Source organism: Merops nubicus, unplaced genomic scaffold, assembly GCF_000691845.1.
Source record: "Merops nubicus isolate BGI_N331 unplaced genomic scaffold, ASM69184v1 scaffold1247, whole genome shotgun sequence".
NCBI lineage: Eukaryota > Metazoa > Chordata > Aves > Coraciiformes > Meropidae > Merops > Merops nubicus.
This window is the reverse complement of record NW_008619325.1, coordinates 61,686-84,624: the sequence shown is the minus strand read 5'-3', so window position 1 is coordinate 84,624 and position 22,939 is coordinate 61,686. Positions and strand designations below refer to the sequence as shown.

The 22,939-nt window shown below is 45.3% G+C and overlaps 2 protein-coding genes across 2 annotated transcripts in view; one reads left to right on the top strand and one right to left on the bottom strand.

Annotated features, from left to right (window-relative positions):
- Positions 1–21,762, top strand: part of WNT11 (wingless-type MMTV integration site family, member 11) — a 23,981-nt gene extending 2,219 nt beyond the window's left edge. Inside the window, exons 2-5 of the mRNA XM_008943727.1 lie at positions 7,976–8,211; positions 8,979–9,256; positions 10,684–10,976; positions 20,912–21,762. Of these exons, the coding sequence (XP_008941975.1) occupies positions 7,976–8,211; positions 8,979–9,256; positions 10,684–10,976; positions 20,912–21,086 (982 nt within the window). The 3' untranslated portion in view covers positions 21,087–21,762. The remainder of the gene's footprint in view (positions 1–7,975; positions 8,212–8,978; positions 9,257–10,683; positions 10,977–20,911) is intronic.
- On the bottom strand, positions 3,167–5,185 carry LOC103776229 (mental retardation GTPase activating protein homolog 4; the record flags this gene model as incomplete). Its single annotated transcript, XM_008943728.1, has 2 exons — positions 4,989–5,185; positions 3,167–3,260 (listed from the first exon to the last, which is right to left on the bottom strand). Coding segments are annotated over exons 1-2 (291 nt in total), but the record flags the coding sequence as incomplete, so codon positions are not given.
- Positions 21,763–22,939: the final 1,177 nt, after the last annotated feature.

Sequence of the window (22,939 nt, the reverse complement as noted above, 5' to 3'; positions counted from 1 at the left end):
CAGCAGGACACTGAACTACAGACCCGTAACTGGGTGGAGTGGCTCAACTATGTGCTTGGCATTAGTGCTCCACTTAAGCAAGGTGCTAAATCCAGAGTGAAGCACCTGGGTTCCCCCAAAAGGCAGGAGCAAGACGAGCTTCAGAAGGAACCTCGTAGTGTGGTGACAAGCTGTAGGCACAAAAAAAAGGCTGGAAGGCAGGACAATGTCCCTCATAGCTTTGTTAGCAAAACCAGCCTTTTGGCAGGTAAGTGGTTAAGCTGCAAGGGTTGCTCTTGGAGATTGGGTTGGGGGAGAAGATTTGGAGGAAAGAGGATGGGTTTGCTGCTCCTCCCCTTGCCAGCAGACATATCCCTTCTATCGAAAAGCAAGTGGGGAAGATGAAAGCTGGGATTAAAGTGGCATTTGAAGCATGAGCTGCATCCAGATGTGCTGCCAGGGCTCCTCTCACACCTGTTTAAAACCTGACAGAGATCCACACTCCCTGTCCCAGGGCACTTCCCAGCTGGGGTGCTGCCAGCTGGGATTTCACAAAATTCTGGTTTGGGTTTGTTTTTTTTTTTGTTGTTGTTGTTGTTTTTTTCATTTGCTGTTTCTTTTTTTTTTTTTTTTTCTGTGAAAACATGGGCCAGGTTTTCCACCCTCCCCATCAATTTTTTTTTTTTCTGTTCAGCAGTGATGCTGGCATCCTTGGGGCTCAGGGACCATCCCTGGGGCTTGGGCACCGTCCTTGGAGATCACACGGGTAAATTCTTGGTGAAGAGAGATCGTTGATACTGAATACCAAGTAATATCTCAAAGCTGCAATCCCAGCCCCAGACTGACACGCTGGGTGCTGTACAACCAAACCCTGCCCCTTCCCTCCCATGCTCGTGGATGGGGCGGGGGGAAGGTTGGAATGAAGAGGGAGGAAAGCGCTACAAGATGTTTTTGGTCATGGGCTCGTCTCAGCAGTCTGCCCGCTGGGCCGTTGTTGTAGGCACAATGCCAGAAGTGAGCTTCAAAGAGGATTTGGGAGGGGAGGGGGAAGATAAGGAGGTGGGTTTTACCAGCCTGGGGAAGAGGGAGCAACTGATATGAAAGGTGATAGGAAATTCAATTTTGATTCAGCGTGTGATGTAATGGCAGGAGGAGAGGGAGAAGAAAAACACACTTCAGCCGTTTAGGACTTCCCTGTAACACAAATATACCTGTAAATAAGTCAAAGTGGGGAGAAGGTAAAAAGGAACTATTTGGGTTTTTTTTTTATTTGGCTTATTTTTACGAGCTCTACAGTCCAGATCCCCAGCTGTTGTAAGTTGGCACTGTCCCCTCCCCTGCCCTAGAGGTGTGACGCACTGAGCATCCCCCATGGTACCTGGACAGTCAAGCATCTCATAAACTTGGTCTTGCTGCAGGAGAAACTTCCCATTTTGGCCTCCCCCACTCAAGCTCCAAGGAGGTGCTTGGGTGTAAAGTCAGGGTATGGACAGATCTTTTGAGGGTCAGAGCTTTCATGGAGACACAGCCTTCCCATTCCGTACCTGTGAGACCCTGAGTCTTTATTTTTGCACGTTGCTTTTTGAAATCTCTTTCCCATCCTTAGAGCAGGTTGGGGGTTGCTTCTTTTTGTGGTCCTCGGCGCTCGTTTTGCATCACAGCATCTGGGGAGGGAAGTAAGCCATCGGTTTCAATGGGACACATCTTAAGGCCAGAGCACACAGTAACTCCATTGCTCTTGCCCACCTCCTTTGCCATGCCCTTTAGCTTTCTTAGGGGGGGTTGGATTTGGACAAGCAGGTTGCTGGAACAACTTGTTTGGGTAGAGCTGAAAAATAAATGAGCACTAGAGGGAGCAGTGGCCAGATGTGCACACCACAGAGGTCGGCAGATATTGGGATGTCCAGGCATGAACTGGCTTTTTAGGCACTTCTGCCTCCCTGGGGGTTGGTATCTCCTCTGCCCAAGAGCCAAGACGTAGGTTGGACTGTCTCTCTGTATTGACTGTCACCTTCAATGCAAGAGTGGTTGCAAAGAACACAAATGCAGCAAGCTATTTTTGCGTGGCTTGCAGGATCAGCTTGTGACAAGTGGTGGCGTTAGGAATCCCATCACTTTTAGGTGGAGCTCGGTCACTGCCTGTCCTTGTTGTGGTGGTGATGCCCCCATGCCCTCTGGAGCCATCTCTAGCTGAACGCTGTTGCCAACTACAAAGTCAGCTTTGCTGCACGATGCCCATGATTAAATCACAGCCCTTTAGGAGCAAACTCTGGCTTAGCCCTGGGTCTTGGCGAACCCAAGATGTCCCCCAGCTCACCATCCTCGAGCAGCACTGCAGCCTTTCTGCAGCCAGCAGAAGGCAGGGCTGAAAATGGAAAGATCTTGTGCTTCCCAGCAGCGCCTGCTTCTCTCCTTCAACCTGGGGTGGGGGGGAGCTGGGACACTGGGGCACGGGCGCCTCTGAGGAGACCGTCTGCCTGGCAAGGGGGCTGCTAGATGAGCTGCTGTGAAAGGACTGCAGGATGGGGACAGCGGGAGGGTTGTGGGCTGGGGGCGAGGAGCAGGGGGGGACAAGGGCTTTGAAGTTTGCTCTTCGCTCTGTAGGCAGCTCGGGAAAACTTGACAAAGCTCCATGGCCTTCCTCGGTGCTTGGGGAGCCAACTGGCCGCTGGCATCGACTTCAGTCAAGCTTGGGCTGGAAGTCAATGGCCTTGTGCCCACTACTGCCAGTGCTGGATTTGGCACCATATCTGAAAGCAGCTCTTATTTTAAGCTTTTCCTTCAGGGTTGATTTTCTCCCCCCACACACTCTCCTCTTCCTTTTCTTTTCTTTTCTTTTCTTTTCTTTTCTTTTCTTTTCTTTCCTTTCCTTTCTTTCTTTCTTTCTTTCTTTCTTTCTTTCTTTCTTTCTTTCTTTCTTTCTTTCTTTCTTTCTTTCTTTCTTTCTTTCTTTCTTTCTTTCTTTCTTTCTTTCTTTCTTTCTTTCTTTCTTTCTTTCTTTCTTTCTTTCTTTCTTTCTTTCTTTCTTTCTTTCTTTCTTTCTTTCTTTCTTTCTTTCTTTCTTTCTTTCTTTCTTTCTTTCTTTCTTTCTTTCTTTCTTTCTTTCTTTCTTTCTTTCTTTCTTTCTTTCTTTCTTTCTTTCTTTCTTTCTTTCTTTCTTTCTTTCTTTCTTTCTTTCTTTCTTTCTTTCTTTCTTTCTTTCTTTCTTTCTTTCTTTCTTTCTTTCTTTCTTTCTTTCTTTCTTTCTTTCTTTCTTTCTTTCTTTCTCTTTCTTTCCTCTTCTACCAAGGAGGTGGTGGCTTTCCTAGCACTTATGGTTCCCAAACCAGGGCTGTTGCAGGGCTGCGTGACAGAGACATGGGCTTCCTCTGACTAGCAGGAGCTTAGACAAGGTTATTGTAACAATCCTGCAAGTCTTTTTTCCAGATGAAAATCTGAGAAAATAAGAATCCTGCAGGTTAAAAGCCTTCAGTGGGATTGAATGCAAAAAATGCCAAATCTCTGCTTCTCTTTATTAAAGTTTACCACACACTTCACTCTCCATGGCCGTGTAATTTTGTCTAAATCTTCTTGTTTCACCCAAATCCCTCCAGATTAAGAACAGGTTTAAGAACAGGCATAAAGAAAGAGAGTGCCTTCACAGAAAACAAAGCAGGCAATTTGGAGCAAAAATTCATAATTTCACCAACAGTTCCCAACTCTGTGAGACCTCCTTCGGTCACATCACACAAAGGAGGATGGGGAGATGCCCTTCAGAAAGAGCCCACATTGGAAAGAGAGGAGATCCTTCCACCCTTTGCGGGTATTTTAAAGGGCACCAAGGCTTCACTGCTCAGTCCAAGGAGTTTTTCTCCCTTTGGATTGACCAGGAGCAGTGTCCCACTTAGAGTGGTGCTTGTAAACCAAATAATGTGTGTCTTTCACTCAGCATGCCTGCTCAGATCTGAAGATACTTCTCTCAAGCTGCTGCTCCTATGAATAATCTTCTCATGGAGCCCAGATCTGCAGGAGTGAGCCCATACCTCTCAAAGGACCTAAAACTGTAGAGCATTCATGTTTTCAAACGAATTTATTAACTGCCTGAGATAATTAAAAGAGTAAACGAAAGTCATGACCCATCCATGCATCATATTTCCTCTGTAATTATGTTTATGGTTTTCTGTCAGTGCCCATAACTTCAATTCAAAGCCCTGCTATGCTATATATAAAGCAGGAGGCATTTGGTTTGAGGGCTGTTTATTTAAAGGGATGGGTCAAATATGTACATTAAAAAAAAACAAAAAAAAAACCAAACCCAAAACACCTAAATAACCACCGCTCGGTTGTCCTCAGCTTTCTGGAGAGTGAAGGATGGAGCCAGAGAGTCAAGGGAGGAGAGCACAACATTAGCAGCAGGAAACATTGAAAAGCAGCATTTATAGGGTGGCATCAGGTAAAATCCCCATATGTTGCTCCTCAGATGAAGGGTGTGAGTTCAAAGAAAGATGTTCTTCAGGGATTTTTACCCAGACTGAGGACTAAAGGCTGTTCTGCTAACTATGTCCTTGAGGGATGCTTTATTCAAGCTGGCTGCACCCCTTTGGTTCCAGGTTCCTTCCCAGGGCTTGTGGTCAACAGAGACTGGGTGGAGATGGGAAAGAGACCCACCACCAAATCCCACCATGGACAAGATTCTCCTGGGGGAAGGTGATTTCCTTTCCACTGGCATATGAATGGACTTTGTTCCCAAAAAAATGTCCTTTACAGGTGGTGGGCAACCCTCCCTGGTGCTGCCAGAAGCTGGGGAGCATGAAGGGTTGATGCCTTGCCATGGGGAAGGTATAAAGCCACAAGGGGTGGAGAAGACATTCCTGAAAGTAGGATAGAAACTGAGCAAACCTGAGCTGTCCGGGCATGGACTAGATGACCTAATAGTCCTCTCACATTCCTCATCTGTGATTTATAAAGGCACTTTTCGGTCTCAGCGAGTGACTCCAGTAACTGTGAGTTTTCTTTTCCATCTCCATTACCCTTTACTTTTTCCTCCCAACACTTGGAGATGTTTCCAATTATAGGTTCTCACAAGCAAAGGCATGAAGTTCAGGCCTGGGAGATGTTCAGAAAACACCTTCCTGCGTCTTGCATTTTTATTCTTGGCGAGCTCCCTGGAGCTCAGCTCATTGGATGAGAAACAGCCATTGCTGCCATTTACTGAGTTCTCCCTCATATGGCCATGATCCTTCCTCTGTTGACTGTCTGGCAGATATTTTTCCCTCTTCCATGAAGAAAATTTCTTTCTTGTTGCGTTATAAATCTGCTTCTCCAATGGTGATCATTTCAGGCCGTCTGTAATAACATAATCTCATTGTATCACATCCCTTTTTTCCACAATGGAGATGAGTTTCAGTCTGAACTCAGCTCTCATCCCAGCGCATAAGTGGTTATTTCTTCTGTTCCTGACTTGTCTGCAATGGTGAGATGCAGGTACCTCAGTGCAGCCTTCCAGGTCCTCTAAAGGTGCCGAAGACCTCTATACAGGATAAGAAAATATGGTGCAGGACAAAGGAGATATGTTTCCTCCTGGCTGGAGGCACAGGTGAAACATCTCAAGGCCTCTAAAGTGTCACTCAGCACCTCTGATCAGACAGCTGAGCTGGTGCCCCATAGTACAGCATCCCTCAGAGACATAGAGCATTCTTCATTTGCCTGAACCTCAGGCAGTGAAGCTCTCTCCTTTCGTCTGCCTCACCCTGCCTGCTTGTTTTGCTGCTGGGACATACTGTGCTTGAGTATTTATCATTTTTACTCTATTAGTGACGAGCTGCTTTGGCCTTTTGCCTGATTTTCATTTCAGCTCATTCCTGAGAGTTGCTGATAGGCTTTCTGGGATAAGTTCTCACAGGTTTCTGGTGCCAAGTGCTAGGGGCTGGACTCATCTCACTCAGCTCTGTGCTCACACAGTCCAGATGTCTGCGTCCAGAGCTTGCTGCCTGGGTTGCCCCTATAGGCAGTGCAGAAAATGAGCACTTCTAGGGTGTGATGTTCTCCTAGAGTATATCTCAAAAGCACATCAGGCTAATTACTCCCTAGACGTGGCTTTTTTCTTTCCATGGTATGAAGTAGGACCCTGGAGGACTACCATGAGGTCCACACTGTAGAGGTTTGCAGACAGGTGTCATCCATACTGTCCAAAGACTCATTCCTCTACCTTCAAGGAAAGGATATATTTGAGATACCTGAGCATCCAGAATCAACCACATTGAACCAGCAGGCTTTTTTGTCTACCAGCACAGGTACAAGTCTAAGGCAGGATAAGTTGCCTTCTGGAGCTGCCCCTCTCCAGACAGGGAGCATTGCACGAGTAACAGTGTGCAAGGGACCAAGATGAACTACAGGGCAAAATTTCTGAAAATTAAGTGCTCCACTTTTTCCTTTCCACTTGAAATTCCCTGGCCAAAACTTTTATTCACTGTATATTTAATGGACCTCTTTAAATATATGTATGATGTAGATATTTACCTAGCTAGCAGAGTGGTGGTTTCCCTTCCAAGTTTGCCGCTGGTTATTTAGTGCCAGAAACACCAAACTCCAGCCGCCTGGGAATTTGTCAGTGCAGACCTACTCAGCCCTAGAAAGGATTGTAGCTTTTCCCTGCTGGAAGAGGGGTTAGCAGTTGTGCAAAGCCCAGAGAGAGCTCCAACATACACAGCAGCTGGTTCAAGCCAACCTTGAGGGAGCTGGTGGAACATAGATGCGTTTTCCTGAAAACCCAAGATCAGAGCTAATGACCCCAATCTCGGTTAGGGCTCAATTTTAGGTCCATTTCCGTCTCATTTAACTTCTGAAGGACGTAGATGTTACAGTAATAAAGGGAAATGCACCCAGAAATGTGTCTGCTAATAAGCCAAACTAACCGAGATGGCTTAGGATGAAACTGGAAGGCAATACATTTAAAAAGGAGAGAAGGAAATATGTGTTAAGGCAGTTGTGTTGCCAGGAGCAGATGCCAGTTACTGATGCAGCCAGCGAGAAAGTTGTTTTATGGGAACGAATAACATTTATGACTACCCTAAGCAGGTCATAAAGACACAAAGAGAGTTACACACCAGGCTTGGGGAAGAAGAGCACAGACCTGTACAATGCATGGCAGCATTTGCATTTTTATTCTCTTTTACCAGGAAATGTTGGGAATCACACACGAGAACCAACGGAGTCTTTGGGGTAGTGGTGTTTTCTTCCATGGTAACATATGTGCAGGTGCTGGTGGGTCCTTCACAGTTTGGACAGTGGTGCTATCTCTGCACATAGTCTGATGGTGTTTCTGCACTATGGATTTTGAGACTAGAGAAACAGTTATTTACAAGCAACAGTAACGGAACTGGTGGAGGCCTTTGGTGTTAATTCTAAGAGAAAGCATCTGTTTGGTGAACTCAGTGGCTTTTCCCTGGGCCTTGCAGGGGATTTTCTCTATAATTAATTACATGACATTTAGCATGATTCGCAGAGAGTGTGTGAGACAGATGCTGAATCTAAAACACTGATAACACCAACTTCAATGTATTTTTTTTTCCCTGAATACCACAGTCTTGGAAAGATCCAGCTTTTTGTTATTGTGGAGCCGATGGATCATTTTTCATTCTGTTGGGAGGTCTGTCCTCTTCATTCTTTAGCAAAAAACCTTCCCATAAAAATTTACACATTCAGTCAGCTTGACATATGTCCCAGGAGCTTTGTCCAGGCTTCCCTAGATAGTGGAGAGAAATGCCCACTTCTAGAGGGTGTTTCTTCCCACCTACCTTAAACACCTACTTCAGATGAGATAAATCACTCTTCATAGTCACCTCTCTTTCTCACCAGCTTAAACCAAGCACCTATTCACAGGTAGCTAAAATTAAATCAGATGAACACAGGCCAAAGCATTCACTGCACCGGAGGTAGTGGAGAAATTAATATTGACCTGGCGATCACCTTTTTTTTGTGGGTTTTAATGGCTTTTTGCATATGCTTGTTTCCTCAGAGCTCTGTCCAAGACTCCTTCAGCTTTGGCCTTGAATCAAACCCAGCACTGCAAGCAGCTCGAAGGCTTGGTGGTTTCCCAGGTGCAGCTCTGCCGCAGCAACCTGGAGCTCATGCAAACCATCATCCAGGCAGCACGGGAAGTGATAAAGACCTGCCGTAAAACCTTCTCAGACATGCGGTGGAACTGCTCTTCCATTGAGCTGGCTCCTAATTACCTGCTGGACTTAGAGAGAGGTAAACAGCACTGCTGGCTCAGCCAGGGAGATGAGTGAGTAGAGTCAGGCAGTGTGTGTATGCGTGTGGGGCTGGGGAGGGTCTTGTTACCAGGGGAGGGACTGCGTGGAGGGGCTACAATAGCCTAATTGTCCTGTTCTCTGAGACCACGCTCATCATTGTGGTGCCAGTCGTGCCCAAGAGTTCTTGAGTCCAAGATCTGGTCTCCCACAGCTCTTACAAAGCATCCTACCAATCTGCTCTGCTCATCCCATTAGGAGTCCTGGTGCACTTGCTCACAGCCGCGGAGCTGCTGCTCAGGGCATGCAGACTTCTCAAGAAGCACAAGCTACATCTGAGGCAGCCCAGTCAGCTTTCATGGGTCAGAGCATCCTTGCACTGTTGTGCTGCAACTCTATGGCCTTCCACCACCTCCCTCAGCTCCATGCATGCCAGGTCCATGACCTGCTGGCAGGCAGCATCTGGAACAGGGGGAAAAGGAGGCAGGAGAGTCCACGGGGCAGAGGCTTCTGCATATGCTCCAAGAGCAGATCATGCCACGATGGACAAATTGCCTAAGTCCATGTGCCTCCTTGCCCTATTGAGCTGTTGCCTCGTGTTGAAGAGCTCAGTTAGGAAATGTGCACCAAGATGGTGATGCCATGGGAAGTCTCAGCTGCAGGGAGCTGGTGTGTTTGCTGCTTTGAGGGGCGTAGATTGTGTGGGTCTGTTCTTGGGGAACATTTAGCTGTCCCAGGAGGCTGAGCTAGAGTTCTTGTCTTTTTCAGGCACAAGGGAGTCAGCATTTGTGTATGCCCTTTCTGCTGCTGCCATCAGCCACACCATTGCCAGAGCCTGCACCACCGGGGACCTCCCTGGCTGTTCCTGTGGTCCCATCCCAGGTGAGACACCTGGACCTGGGTATCGATGGGGAGGATGTGCAGACAACCTCAACTATGGTCTTATCATGGGGTCCAAATTTTCAGATGCTCCCATGAAGATGAAAAAATCAGGATCACAAGCCAATAAACTGATGCATCTGCACAACAGTGAAGTAGGGAGACAGGTAACAAATCCACGAGAGTTATTGTAATTGTACAATCATCTGCAGTGGTCGGTTGCTCTGTGAGGTTCAGTGGCTCTCTCAGCTAGCGAAAGGAGCAGGTTTCTCCCAAATTGCTCTGAACTCCTTTGGCCTGCTGAAGACTGTGGTTACATAACTCACGCTGGGACTCAGGAGGTCCCGAACGCTATCCTCAGTCCTTTGTAACCATGGGTGGGATGTCTCATGGCCACTCTTCCCACTGCCAAGGATGGCTCTGGCTTGCTTACCTCAGGAGGCGTGGTGGGGATGGGTCCCATCCTGCTCTGCCAAGGGTGTTGTGCAGGCGAGTGTGTAAGCGCTGTGTAAGCATGGAGGATCATCATCCAGCAGCAGCTGCCTCCCAGCCATCCCTGCAGCCAGGAGGGATGAGTTTTCCATTACAAACTGCTTTGCTACTGATTATTCCCTTATCTGAAAGAAGCTGCTTTTCAGATCTTGCATCCAGCGGAGGGATAATTCTTACCATGTGCAGCGATTGGTGTGCACCGAGGTGCAAAGCCCTCCATGCAGCTAGAGAAATGAGTGGGGGGCTGTAAAGGTGACCCCCTGCACCCCTCTCTGGGGCTACAGCAGCTCCCTGGGCTGGTTCTACCACACAGCTTGGTCCCTCCAGAGCTGCCTGTGCTTGGGCGCTGGAGCAGATAAAACTTGGAGCATGTTGAGCTCGTTGGCAGCTTACTGTGTAGCTACAGGCTGAACTCACCTTTGCAGAGCACAACCGTACCAAACTTCCCTCCCCTGGGTGTATTTCTCTACCATTCCCACTCTATCTGTGTTTTATTTTTGTAATTTATTGAGTTTTTGGTTTAATTGCAAGGGGCAAAGTTTTGTTTGGGACATAGCTTTGCCACGGTTGGTGCATTTGTCCCTTCCTGGCAGCATCCTGCCATGTCCCATAGAAATGACACCAGTGCAGAACCAAAGTGAAAGGCTCCTATGGCCACATGGCCACCAAAAAGGCAGGGTGATAGTGCCCTGAATTCATCAGAGCCTTGACATCTTTGTTACCCAAAGCCCAAAGCTGCTGGAGGCAGAAATGGATGTTAATTATCTGTTTATGGTTTGCTTTGATTTTCAGCTCCTGAGGAATTTAGACAGTGAAAATGTAGCCTGGTGTAGATATCTGATCAAAATCCAAAACATTCTTCTGTCTACTGGCTGCAAAGGTGCCTTGGTGAAAGTAGTCCTGAGCTGGTAGTGATGGCCAAGGAGCTGTGGGATATCATTCCCTTTGCACAGCACTCTGCACTACAGCAACTGTGCAGAGATCAGAGCAGCAGTCCTTTTCTAGAGCAGTCCCTGCTAAGAAAGTGTCTTCATTAACAAGCTTGTGGGATGTTTGGAGGTAAGAGAAGGGCATTTCCTAACTCCTGCATTCCTTTTTGCAGGTCTTGAAAGCCTCTCTTGAAATGAAATGTAAATGCCATGGAGTTTCTGGGTCATGCTCTATCAAGACCTGTTGGAAAGGCCTTCAAGAGCTGCGAGACATTGCATTGGACCTCAAAAACAAGTATTTATCAGCCACCAAGGTCGTTCACCGACCCATGGGCACACGCAAATACCTCGTGCCAAAGGATATTGATATCAGGCCGGTTAAAGAGACAGAGCTGATTTACCTGCAGAGCTCCCCGGATTTCTGCATGAAGAATGAAAAAGTGGGGTCACACGGGACCCAGGACAGGTGAGGGTTTCTGCAGTGGGCACTGACTGCACCCTGAGCTCCAAAGAGGGAAGAGGAAGAGGGAAACATGTAAGAATAAGAGACAAATAACTGGGGAGGTAGCACGTGCATGCAGGTAGAGGACTTCTCTAACATATAGTGTGGTCTACAGATGTCTAAGCCTCTTAGTGGTGACTGTGACCAAAATATGGCTGCAGACACATTCTATGTTATACAAGCAAGTGTAAGATACATTTTAAGGAACCTATAATGATCAAGCAGCTGCTTTATACTGTAATGAATCTCTCCAAGTCATTTCTTGCAGCCACTGCTGATGTGATGGGTTGTTACTCTACTGTAAAACTCCTCTAAGCAGGCAAAAGTTCACCCAGTCAGGACGAGCACTTCCAGGCAGCCCTTAAAAAAGCCCTTTAAACTACAAATGTGGACATTCAGAAGTTTTCCCCCACTGTATTTGAAAAATTCAGGTGTGCTTGTGTTGCTTGTGTTTCTGCAGAGGAGTTTCTTTATCTCATTAATTTCACTGATTTAAGGTCATCATACCCAGCCTCCACTGGGGACCATGCTGTCCCCTTTCACAGGCAGCAGACTTGCCTGTCTCTTCCTGTTAGATATTTAATTCCCCCCAAGACAAACCAATTCCCTGTTTCAGCAGTCCGAGCATCTGTAGATAGGCAACAGACCCTTTGACAGGCAAATAATTGCATATTTCCAGAATTTCGCAGAATTACGCAGAATTTCCAGATTTTTTTGTTTGGTGGCTGCAATGGCTGGATTTCAAGCTGTCTCATTAGTTGATATCTGCTGGCTTGTCTTTCTTCAGGTAGTTTGTATAATTCTTTGCCTTTTGTGTTACTCTGTGGTGGAGACTTAGGTGGTCAAGTTGCAGGGCGCATGCCTCTGCCCTTTTGTGGAGTGTCTTCAGTTTAACTCTCGTTGGCTGTAGTGGTATTTGGACCACTTTGGTTCAATGGAGAGAAGATTTTGATGTAACAGAGATGAAGTAAGTGACCCAAATGCAGAAGAGATACTCTCTGGATACCTTTGTTTCATATGACTCATTTGGTGAAGGGATTTGAGAAGCTATTCTTTGGCAACAGCTATTTAATCTGGAACTACAACTCTGTAGACAACATATCAGTATTTAACTGGTGGAACTGATAAGGAGATGACAATAGTTGAGTGAGACAAGTGTGTCCTTTTCATTCTCTGATGTTTAGTGGCAGTTAAGACTTTTCTATGCTCCAAAACCAACAGCTGGACTGTTCTACAGCAGTACTTATCTGGGAGCTCTGTGGTGGGAACACTAGGCTGATGTTCATCACCAGTCCAGTGGTGGAGCAGTAGTTAGCAAATGAAGATGTTAATGAGTTACTGAGGATTATACAGAAAAAGCATGTGTTGAAACTGTTTTCTGAGGGAAAAATCATTTGAGTAGTGGTGATGTTTTTGTGGGTTTGTATGGATTTTGACAAATTTGTGTCTTGTAAAGACCTCTTTGTTTTACCACTTTGTTTTGCAATGGAGAAAATGGTAGAAATTATTTGGAAATTAGTTTATAGGAATTGTGTGAAATCAACAGGTTGTGTCAAAACCGAACTGAATCCATTACAGATTTGCCAAGTAAAACATTTTCCATGAGCTGAAATACTTTCAGAGGGAGGGAGGCATAAAATTCTTCATCTAATTTTTTTTTACGGCAGGTTTTGCCTTTTTATCCTAGCTAGGGATTAAAAATATGTCAAGGACTTGAATGATTTTTTTTTTCTTTTTCTGAACATAGGAAAATGTATGTTGCAGGCGTCTGTTTATCCCAAGCTGGGCGACAGCAGCGATTGTGAGCCTGCCAGGGAAGGGTCCACAGGAAGTGAGATTGAGTGAGGATTTAGAGGACCGAGATATTGAGGCAGGAGGGGATGACTTTCAAAAGGAACCTGTCAAGAAATAGTCCTGATTCTTGGATGTGCAAGATGGTGATGGCTGTGGGAGGGGAGGAGGGTGAGATAGGCTCGTGTTGAGCTGCAGGCATCTTCCAGGCCAAGTTTTAAGGTCACATGTAGTTAGGCTTATTTTCATCGCAATCCATCTGCCAGCTCTTGAGGAGATGCCTGGTGTCTCAACATTGGCATGTTTAACACAAGCCATAGCAGACCCTTTTCTGCATTAAATTAGCAGAGGAAATAAGAGTAAAATGCAGGCAATGTGTCTGAAGATGGGTCCTTTCTTCCCAGGGGGAGCAAGGAAAAGGAGGGGAGCTTCCCTCACCTCCTCCTCCCATGGATGCCTTTTTCCCTTTTTGTAATTTTTTGCTCCTGAAGAGGACATCTAAATGTATTTTAAACACAGTGGCTCTGTTCCAGCCAGCCACGGGGCTGCAGAGATAGCATCTTATGACAGAGATGAGGGGAAGGAATATGAAAGGGATGTTGTTAGAGAGGGCAGGGAAAAATGTTCTTTGTACTTACTCCACAAAGATGTAAAAGGACTTGCATGGAAATAGTCCAAACAGGTTTTTATTTTATAACTCAAATCCCAGATAAGTCTTAATATTTCATCCTTGTACACATCCGAATTTTCTGAGGGAAAATCTCCCTCTTTCCTACTAGGCTAATTTTAAGGTCTTTTAGGATGTTTGCAGTCATAAAGAGATTTTTATTGGTGGTTCCTCAGTTCATTTCTCTCTGCTTCCACCACCTTCCTATTCCCCCTTTGGCCTTTTCTTGGCCATGAACATTGGTGCAGGGATCAGCTGCTGAGATTTTACAACATAGACCCCTTTCACTATGCTCTGGAAGATCTTGATCTGGGCAGCTTCAACACCTTTCCAGCCCTGCTTTCTGCATCAAAAGGGGTGCAAAATGGAGGGGACCCCACTATCAACCCCTTTTCCTGTTACTGGATTAAAAAATTCAGATTGTTAGATTTTTGTTACAAAGAATGAGTAATGCAAAATTACTTGCATCATATGAAGAGAAAGTCCTTTCCTCCCTCCCTCTCCTCCAGCTCTGGTGCTTGCTCAGAGCATGCTGGAAGCAGAAGCAGGAGAGAGGTTGATGGCTAGGTTACAACACCTTGGATGTATTTGATTTCACTGTGTACTGTAGGAAACAATCTTGCACCAGCAGGTGGGTGGAAGGGATAATCTAATCGGTGACTTCCATCTCTCTAATTATCCTGCACATTATGTGGATTTACTGCATGTTTTTCAGGCAGGAAAGGGAGTTGAGCTACCTTGTAGTGGAACTGGGTGAAAATCCACTCGGAAAACATGTACCCAGCTACTCAAAAGCTTTCAGAGCTCTTTTCTGAAAGGGTTTCAAAGCTTTCTTTAGGAAAAGCCTGAAATGTTTTCTAAGACACCTTGGCCTTTCATAGTTTGTTGAAATTAGAAATGGTTTGGAAATCTGCACACCTCCAAGTGCTTGGGGTGTATCCAGATTTCAAAGTCAGGGAGCTGAACCCAGACCTGAGATGTGAAGCCTCTTTGAAGTGCTCAGAATCTGATTAAGGAGCTGACTTAATTCTTGATCTGATTAAGGAGCAACCGGTGTCCAAAGCTCCTTCAATCACAGCCCTCCTCAACTCCATCCAAACTCCATGTGCTATATGCCACCATCACACTTTCATAGCCAATAAAAAAATGGTCTGGAGAAAAAGCTAAAGAAGCTGATCTGTGGAGCAGCAAGTGAATTATACAACTTCCAAAACAGCAAATTAACCACTGGGAAAGAATGTATACGTTCCCATTTCAGAGGTTTCTTGGACAAAAACACCCTATAGCTAATTTTTTAATAAAGCAGTTCAGTTTCTCCTGCCTGAAAAATTTGTTGTCAGCTTTGAGTAGACGATAAATAATAGCAGATTATGAAACTGAGATCTCTTCTGTGAGAAAAGAAGCAAAAGTATTAACCTTCTTTATCAGTAGGGTCCAATGGATCATATTTCAAAGGCTGTTTAAGGTCCCTTATGGGATCCAAGGAAAGGGAAATTCTGCCATGCATGCAAAAGCCTCCAGCCCCTCAAGCCTTGCAGAGATAACTGAGCTGTTTATTACTGATCTCTCCCAGAGCAGCCCTGGAGCCAAGCAAATGCTCCTCCCACCCTACTGAAGATAGGAAGGAGCTTCCTTATGTTGCAGAAATTGGGATGCAACGTTGTGCTGCAGATAAGCTGGGCTGATCAGCTACCACTCCTTAGCTGACTCACTTTGGTAATGAACATGGATGTTCTTTGGTGGGTGTCACTTGCTCACATATTCATAGAATCATAGGATGCTTTGGGTTGGAAGGGATCTTTAAGGTCATCTAGTCCAACCCCCCTGCAGGGAGCAGGGACATCTGCAACTAGAGCAGGTTGCTCAGAGCCCCGGCCAACCTCCCCTGGAATGGTTCCAGGGATGGGGCAGTGACCACCTCTCGGGGCAACCTGGGCCAGGGGCTCACCACCCTCAGTGTAAAACATTTCTTCATTCTATCTAGTCTAAATCCCCCTCTTTTAGTTTAGTCTAAAGTGTCTCCCAGGGTGTCTTAGCCTGGTATGTTTTCTTAGATTTCTAGCTATTTAAAGCTAGCTGAGCAGGCATCTGTGGCTCAGTGGTGACTGCAGACACTTTGTGACTGCTGGTTACCTCTTTGGCGTCTTGGTGGTCCCAACAGCAGGGCTGATCAAATGCTGCAAAGAAAGGATGCAATACTTTTCAGTTTGCAGTGGCAGCCCTTGATACCACTTGCTCCTGACACCTTAAAAATATGTGATTGTGTGGGCAGGGAAATTTCTTAGAAGGAGCACTCATATTTAGATGGGGAAGAGTGGTAGTTCTGGGTAGACAACAGTTATTGGTGTTTGGTTTTTCATTCCAGCCTCTTTTAGTTTCTTTCGCTGTGTGAAGGCACCAGAAGCAGTATGATGAACTTTGACATTGAGTAGATTATAATGTATACAACAACTTAGTAATTTCTAGAAGTCTTATCAAGTGTGCTACCTTTTTTAATGGAATCCAACAAACAATGCATAACAAATAGCAAATAATTCTTATGTGACTATCCCAGAAGTTTAAACTGGAGGCAAGTCAGAAAAAGCTTTCTGTCCCTGCCACCTGCAATGCTATTTCTACTTCTAAAGTGCTCGTAGCTGGTGCCCATGTCAATAGTTAGGCCAGATGTGATTTTTTTTGGCTTTTTCTCAGTTAATCCCTGAGGTAGTTTGAATCCTTCCCTCTTTGAGAGACATGGATTTGACCATAAAATTTCCTGAGCAGATTCGTGAATAACAAATTTGTTGGTGGAAAGATTAACTTCACACTGTAATATTGCAGGGGATAGTGAATTCTGCAGATAAAAAATAGCAGCCAGGTCTCCTAAATGTATTTAGTCCCTCTGCATCAAACCTGCATTGGATTTAGGGAATAACAGAGGCTGGGAATGACTTTCCATGGAGCCAGATCTTTATAAGGAGCAAGACTGAACTGAGACCACCTAGGTTGTTATCAAAGATGTTTGTCTACCCTGGTCTTAAAAACCAGTTTCCCTAAACAACCTGTTCCAGGGGTTTTACTGTCCTCAGAATTATGTTTTTCTTAAGCTTAATTCAAATTAATCATAATCTCAGATCAAACTAATAATTTATTTTCCTCTTTCCTCAGTGTATAAAGAACATTTCTTCTCTCTCCTTTTTACAATAATCCTTTAAGGATGGGAAGACACCTCTTACAAACTTCTCTAAATAGTTTCCTTCTTCCTTAGCTATTTTCTGATCTGCTTCTCTGACTCTTCTGGGAATATTCCCATGTTTTTCTGGATCTTTCTCAGTGTGTTGCTTACTTTGCATTTTACTCCACTCTCACAAGATGCTCTCAGCTCTTTTTGCCCCACCGTTATCCACAATTTTTCAAGCTCACTCTCTACTCCTCATTAATGAAAATACAGGCTGGTTCCAGGATCTCCCTTGACATCTCCTTGCTGACATGTACTATTGATAACTCTCTTTCGTACAGTTGTTCAGTGTCAGTCTCCAGTCGTTCCTTGTGGGTGAGAGAGCAATTTAAAAGTAATTAAGATTCTGCCCTCAAAATCTTACATGAAGCTGTGCACTTTGGTGTATTTTTAGCAATGTCCATTGCATTACACACCTCCTTGGGGATTTGAGTTATTTTTCTCTTTCTTTTATATACTGCTGTATGACTTGACATTACCAAAGCAAGGGGCACTGAAGAAATGCATAGGAATTTGATTTAAAAGATAAAAAAAAAATTACTTCTTTACACAGAAGTACTGTCTCCTAGGACTTGTGGCTGCTGGAGTTCACAGAGACAGATGGTTTCCCTGAAGCCATAAAAGGATGAGGTGAATGCATGGCCAGGATGCCCACAAGGGAATACTGAGATGTCTAGGCAGGAACATAACTTCTATCATCCCTAATGCAACAGCCCAGGTGCTGGTGGTGTATGAGGAAAAAGACTACAAAAAGTGGCCAAATTTGTGCTTAACTCCCTGAACATCATCTCCCACAGGCACTGGGAGATGCACTGCTCCAGGCAGGCAGTTCCTGTGACTCAGAACGACTTTTCTTACGTACTCATAAGCAGCTTCCGTTTATCAATAGGACTGATGAAGTGAGATCTCTGTGGACATCTGGTCCATCTTTGTCATAGTGTGTCGTTATTGTGGGTGACACAGTACAGAGTTAGCCTCAGTTTGGCTCTCAGATGCCATTTGGGCAACCAAAAAAAAATCTACCCTTCTATCTCCTGATGGGACAGAAGTGAAATGGGATCCACAATGAAATTGTGTGTCATCTGCCTGCAGCTTTTATATTTAAATCCTCCAGGAGGTAACTGTGAGATGGTTTAGCCTCTCCATCTGTGATAGGGCTCTTGGAAGTTCTGGGATGTCTTTCACCATCTTTGCTAAGGAGCTACCCCTGTAATGAGGCTGTTGGATGTATGGCAGTGTTTCTGCACATGAGGGCTGAAAAGGGGAGATTTTGGACAGGCATACTGAGTGGGATTTGTCCAGTCAGCAGGGCTGACCTCCTCCCTTCTTCCATAAAGAAGGAAAAAGCACAATGTGACAATGTGAAAGCCTGTTCCTGAGCCAGGACCTTGGCTGGGACTATGGCCGAAGCATTGTTTTTCAGCGGTCTTCCAAGTGCTTCTAGAGGTCACAGTGTTGTGTTAAGATGCAATCGCCTACTTTCGTATTTTCTCTCTGAGGCTCAGGAGGAGGGCATTTCTCTGAGTTGCTGGACTCGTGCTGGACCAGGCCCAAAACAAATGAGATTGAACTTAACCCATCAGCGGGGAGGCTGGTGAGATCGCAGCCACGGGCTCTGAAAGCAGATGCTCGGGGGCAGCTTCTGTGGGTAAACTCTGGGCTCATTTGTCGTCCCCTACTTACTTTTTGTGTATATAGATACAGCTGAGAAACTAGCTCTGTTTCAGCTTGTTTAAAGAAAAATAAAGATAATTCATCCTGTGCTTTAAAAGAGAAAACAAAATCTCTGGTTAGTGGCATTGTCAGGAAAGTTTTCTAGAAGCTTATTTAGGTTCAAGATGGGGTCAAAAGCTTTGTTTTGGCTATTCAACTCATCCATCCAGAATGTTCCTCTTCCCTTCTCCAAAACTGAGGGAACCCTGAGGATTTTTAAATAAGATTCTGAGCTTTTCCTTTCTTTATTTCAGGCTGGGGAGATGAGGACAGCTATGAAAATTTATATCTCTTAGCATATTCACTTTTTTATGCAGACAGCAGTAGTGCATGCAAGGAAAGGGAGATTCCATGTCCAAAAACAACAGGTCAAAGAGTTTTGTTCTTGATTTGAATGGGGCAAATTTATCTGTCAGGTGCTTTGTACATTTGGGGAGTAAATATCCTTAATGGTGAACTGCAGTCAGAGTGGACCCATATTCTTGCTCTTGGCCTTTTTAATGAGCTCTCAGTACAAGGTGGCACGGATGCAGTGCATATCCCTCACCATGCTTCTGCAGACTCCCCATCCTCCCTAGGTGAACCTCTGGGCAGTAACCTTTCCACGTACCGATAAAGCTGAGTAAGGCTGTCAAATACCCTCCCCTCTTCTAATGTCAACACACCTATATTTGAACCTTTGCTCCGAATATTTAATGCATTTACTAATACATTTATGAGGAGTCATTTGGAGGTTTCCTGGTGGAGGGGCCCCAGCTTGCAAGGGCAATAACAACGTCTTTGGTTCAGCGTTAGGCAAACACGCTCAGGGTGGTTGCAGACTTCGGCTTTGGTAGAGGCTTTCAAAGGTTTGTAAATATTTACACACACTCCCGAATGAGGGGGAGCAGGGGGGGTCTTTAAACACTGAACCTGTAGAGGAATGCACGGCAGAAAAAACAAATAGGAGGCCTGCCTCAGTCAGAAAAAAATAAAAATAAAGGAAGAGCAAGAACAAAATCTCAACACCTCATTAATCCCATAACTTCTCCTAAAGCATTACCTCATGAGGAATTCCTATAAATCTCATGGATTTGTTTTCATCTGTTAACGGAGTGCTCAGCTCAAGAGTCCGACTCGTGCTCCCCTCTCCTTTCCCTGCCCCAAACCAGCCTTAGAGTGTTTCTGTCCAAAATAGCCATGCAGAAGAAGATTTAGGAGAGATGTCAGCAATTCCCCCACTCTCCAAGCTGCTTTTCTTACAGTAGTTTCAAATCTCCATCAGACTCAAAGCCCCATGGTGTAGGGCACATAACGAGATCCATTACCCTATGGCACTAGTATCCAGCCAAACATCTGACCAAACATAAACACCTGCACCCTCAGCTAACTTTACAGCCAATAGGGAAATGGCATCTCTAGGACATCGTTCACCTCATCCAAAAGTCAATCCCTGTTGCACTTTCACATCCAGTGGCCCAGCTTGGAGTACTTTAAGAAAACGAGATTACTGGTTTTTGAGAATGACTGTTGATCCATGATCAATGGACTAATGAAAAAGATTCCCCAATTCATGAGTTCCTTCTGAAACTCTCAAGCCAGCCACTTGCAAGTGGACAAAGTGAGGGAACCCCATACAATAGCTGACTTATCCTGATGAGGCTGGCTTTAATTAAAAGCAGAAACAAAACAAGCAGGGAAAGTCCATGTGATATTTGGCAGCTTGTCACCCTACACTGTGCTCCTGCCATGCTGCCTGCTCCTGGGTCAGGACTTGGGGTGTTCTAGGGCTGGCTCCCCAGCTGCTCATGCTGTGCTGGGAGACCCTCAGCAGGGTGAAAGTGCAGAGTCCAGCCCTGCTGGTATCGGTTGTGATTTCCCTGATAGAGGTAGGGCTGGATAGCGGCTGTAACAGCTTGCTCAGGACCTTTCCCAGCCCAGGATCATTGGCACTGAGGCTCTGCAAATACACTGCGGCTGCAGAGTTCCTCCTCCATCCTTTTCAGGTTAGGTACTGTTTGACAAACCCATGTTTTTACTTTAGTGCATCCTCTTCTTCCAGCTCCTTTCAGACAGCTTTGGAGCCTGCCTGGGAATACAGATTGCTAGGGATTCTGAGTTTTTGTTTTGGTGGAGGTATCAAGATAGTTTTGCATGTCTGCTTGTACTTCAGCCAGGTCCTGCCTGCCTTGGCTGACAGGCAGCCCAAGTGCTGCTGAGCCCAAACTAAGAGTCAGAACAGGAGTTTAACATTATTTTGTGTGTCAGAGCAGGTGATGTAAATGCAATGCTGGGCATCATAGCAGGAGATGTGAGTGCAGCCCCGGGGCTCTCCTCGCCTCCTTTGCAGGTGTAGAAGGCTGCTTGGCTGAGTGCTCACCCCTGCCATGTGCTTGCTGCAGCTGAGATGCCACCATGCTGGCTTCACCCAGTGCCTGGCAGAGTTGTTGGGTCCCAGCACCACTGCAGGGCAGTGGTTTAGAGAGCCTAGAAAGAATTTGTGTTTGCTCACCACATTTTTCTTTCTTCCAGACAATGCAACAAGACCTCCAACGGGAGCGACAGCTGTGACTTGATGTGCTGCGGCAGAGGCTACAACCCCTACATGGACAAAGTGGTGGAAAGATGCCACTGCAAGTACCACTGGTGTTGCTATGTGACCTGTAAAAAGTGCGAGAGGACTGTCGAGAGATATGTGTGCAAATGAAAACCCTCCCTCCACCCGGGAGCTGAGATGCCAGCAGCACCCCAGCACTATGCAGAGAAGAGAAAACATTTCCCTGACTAGACGTCGTTTATCTTGTAAAGACACAGACCTGGACAAAGCTGGTAGGAGGGAAAAAAAAAACCCAACCAATCACACCAGTAAAAACAAGACCTTCAACAAAACCCAGCAAACCCACAAATGCTTCCTCCCACCAACAAAATGATCTCTGAGAAGACAAAACCTCATTTGGGATGGTATATTCTTCCAAAATATTTCCTATGGTTGCCAGTGATGTCTGGCCATCAAGTGCCTTAGTACTTTGAGAAACAAAAGTAGAAACTTTCCCTGGGGAAGAAAAACAACTCTTGTTTGAAAATAACTAAGGCTCACACCAGCCTATGTCTTCTAGCACAGGTACTGAGTCTGCATTAGGACCATCCCAGAAGGGAAAATGCTACAACTTTTCAGCAATAACTGCCTTTGTTGCCAAAGACTTCATTTTTAGCAGGGAAGCATCCACTCCAAATGATAAAGGTGGAAAGATTTCAGGTCAATCCCCTGAAATGAACAACTCATTTTAACCTTTCTTTTATGCAGGTCTGCGACTTTGAAGTTACTGCTGCAGGAAAAGCTGTCCTTGATTTGTCCAGGCTGGATGGGGTTTCAAATGCAGCCATATGAAAAAAAAAAAACCCTGGGATTTCAGCAGTGAGAGTAAGGTATCCTGAGAAGGACTTTATGGAGTCCATGAGGCAGTAGTGGAGTTGTTAGGATAAAGGAACCAAAGTGAAGTCAAAATCCAGTGGGAATAGAAAAAAAAAAAAAAAAAAAAGTGCTCCTGCTCTTTTTCTCTTGCCCTTTGTGTGCGATCCCCTTAGTCACTGATGTTCTACCACATTGGGCCATCAAGTCCTAAGGGAAATATGCCACTGCTTCTTCTCCTCCAGCAAAACCATTGACCCAGCCCCAAGAAACTGCAGAGTGGAGCAGCTCCAGTCCTGGCTGGAGGGAATGCAGCCAGGCAGGGCAGCAGCTATTCCCAGTAGAAAGGGATGGGGACGTGTCAGTCCTTCACGTGGCCATGCCCTGACACAGCAGAGAACCACTATCTGTGGCTGTACATATTTTCTTTTGTATGCGGACATACAGAAATATTTATAAGATATATCTCGTGCTTTCATCTCCTCTACTTTCTACATAAATATATCTAAATATTATAGACAAGCATTAACAATAGTATGAAATAAATGCTGAAGTTACTGGTGCAACAGCAAAATGTTAGATTATTATGTTTCAACTCTCCTACTTGGAAAGCAACCCTGGTTTTCCTCCCAAGGATGGGAGAAGAGCATGGCTTGAGGCACTTGCTGGCGTGGGATGGATAAGTTCCTTTATTCCCTGTCTCCCCAGCCTCTTCATTTTAAGCAGAATTAGCCAAGATATAGTCAAGACAACAAAACAGAGTGCTTGGAGAAAGAGAATCTTCGTTCGTGTTTTGTTTTTTTATATCAGTGATACAAAGCCCCCAAGGAGCTTAATAACAAACGTGACTAATACCTCTCATGGGTTTTTTGCTCCTCGCTCTTGCATGTGGAGGGGAAGTTTTAGCTTAACTTCAGTTCCCTTTCTTGCTCTGTTTTGCAATGGGCATCTAGCTCTATGTCCCTGTTAGGAGAGGTGACATTGGAGAAAGGTGTATGCTCCAGCAGAAGGCAGCAGAGCCTGTGAGGTCCTTCAGATCATTTTTGGGCACTCTGTTCCCCAAGCGAAGTGCTGTAAACAGCCAGAAAATCACTGCTACCCAAATAAGTGAGGTAAGGGGTCCCCTTTTCTAGGGGGAAGAATGTCCATAA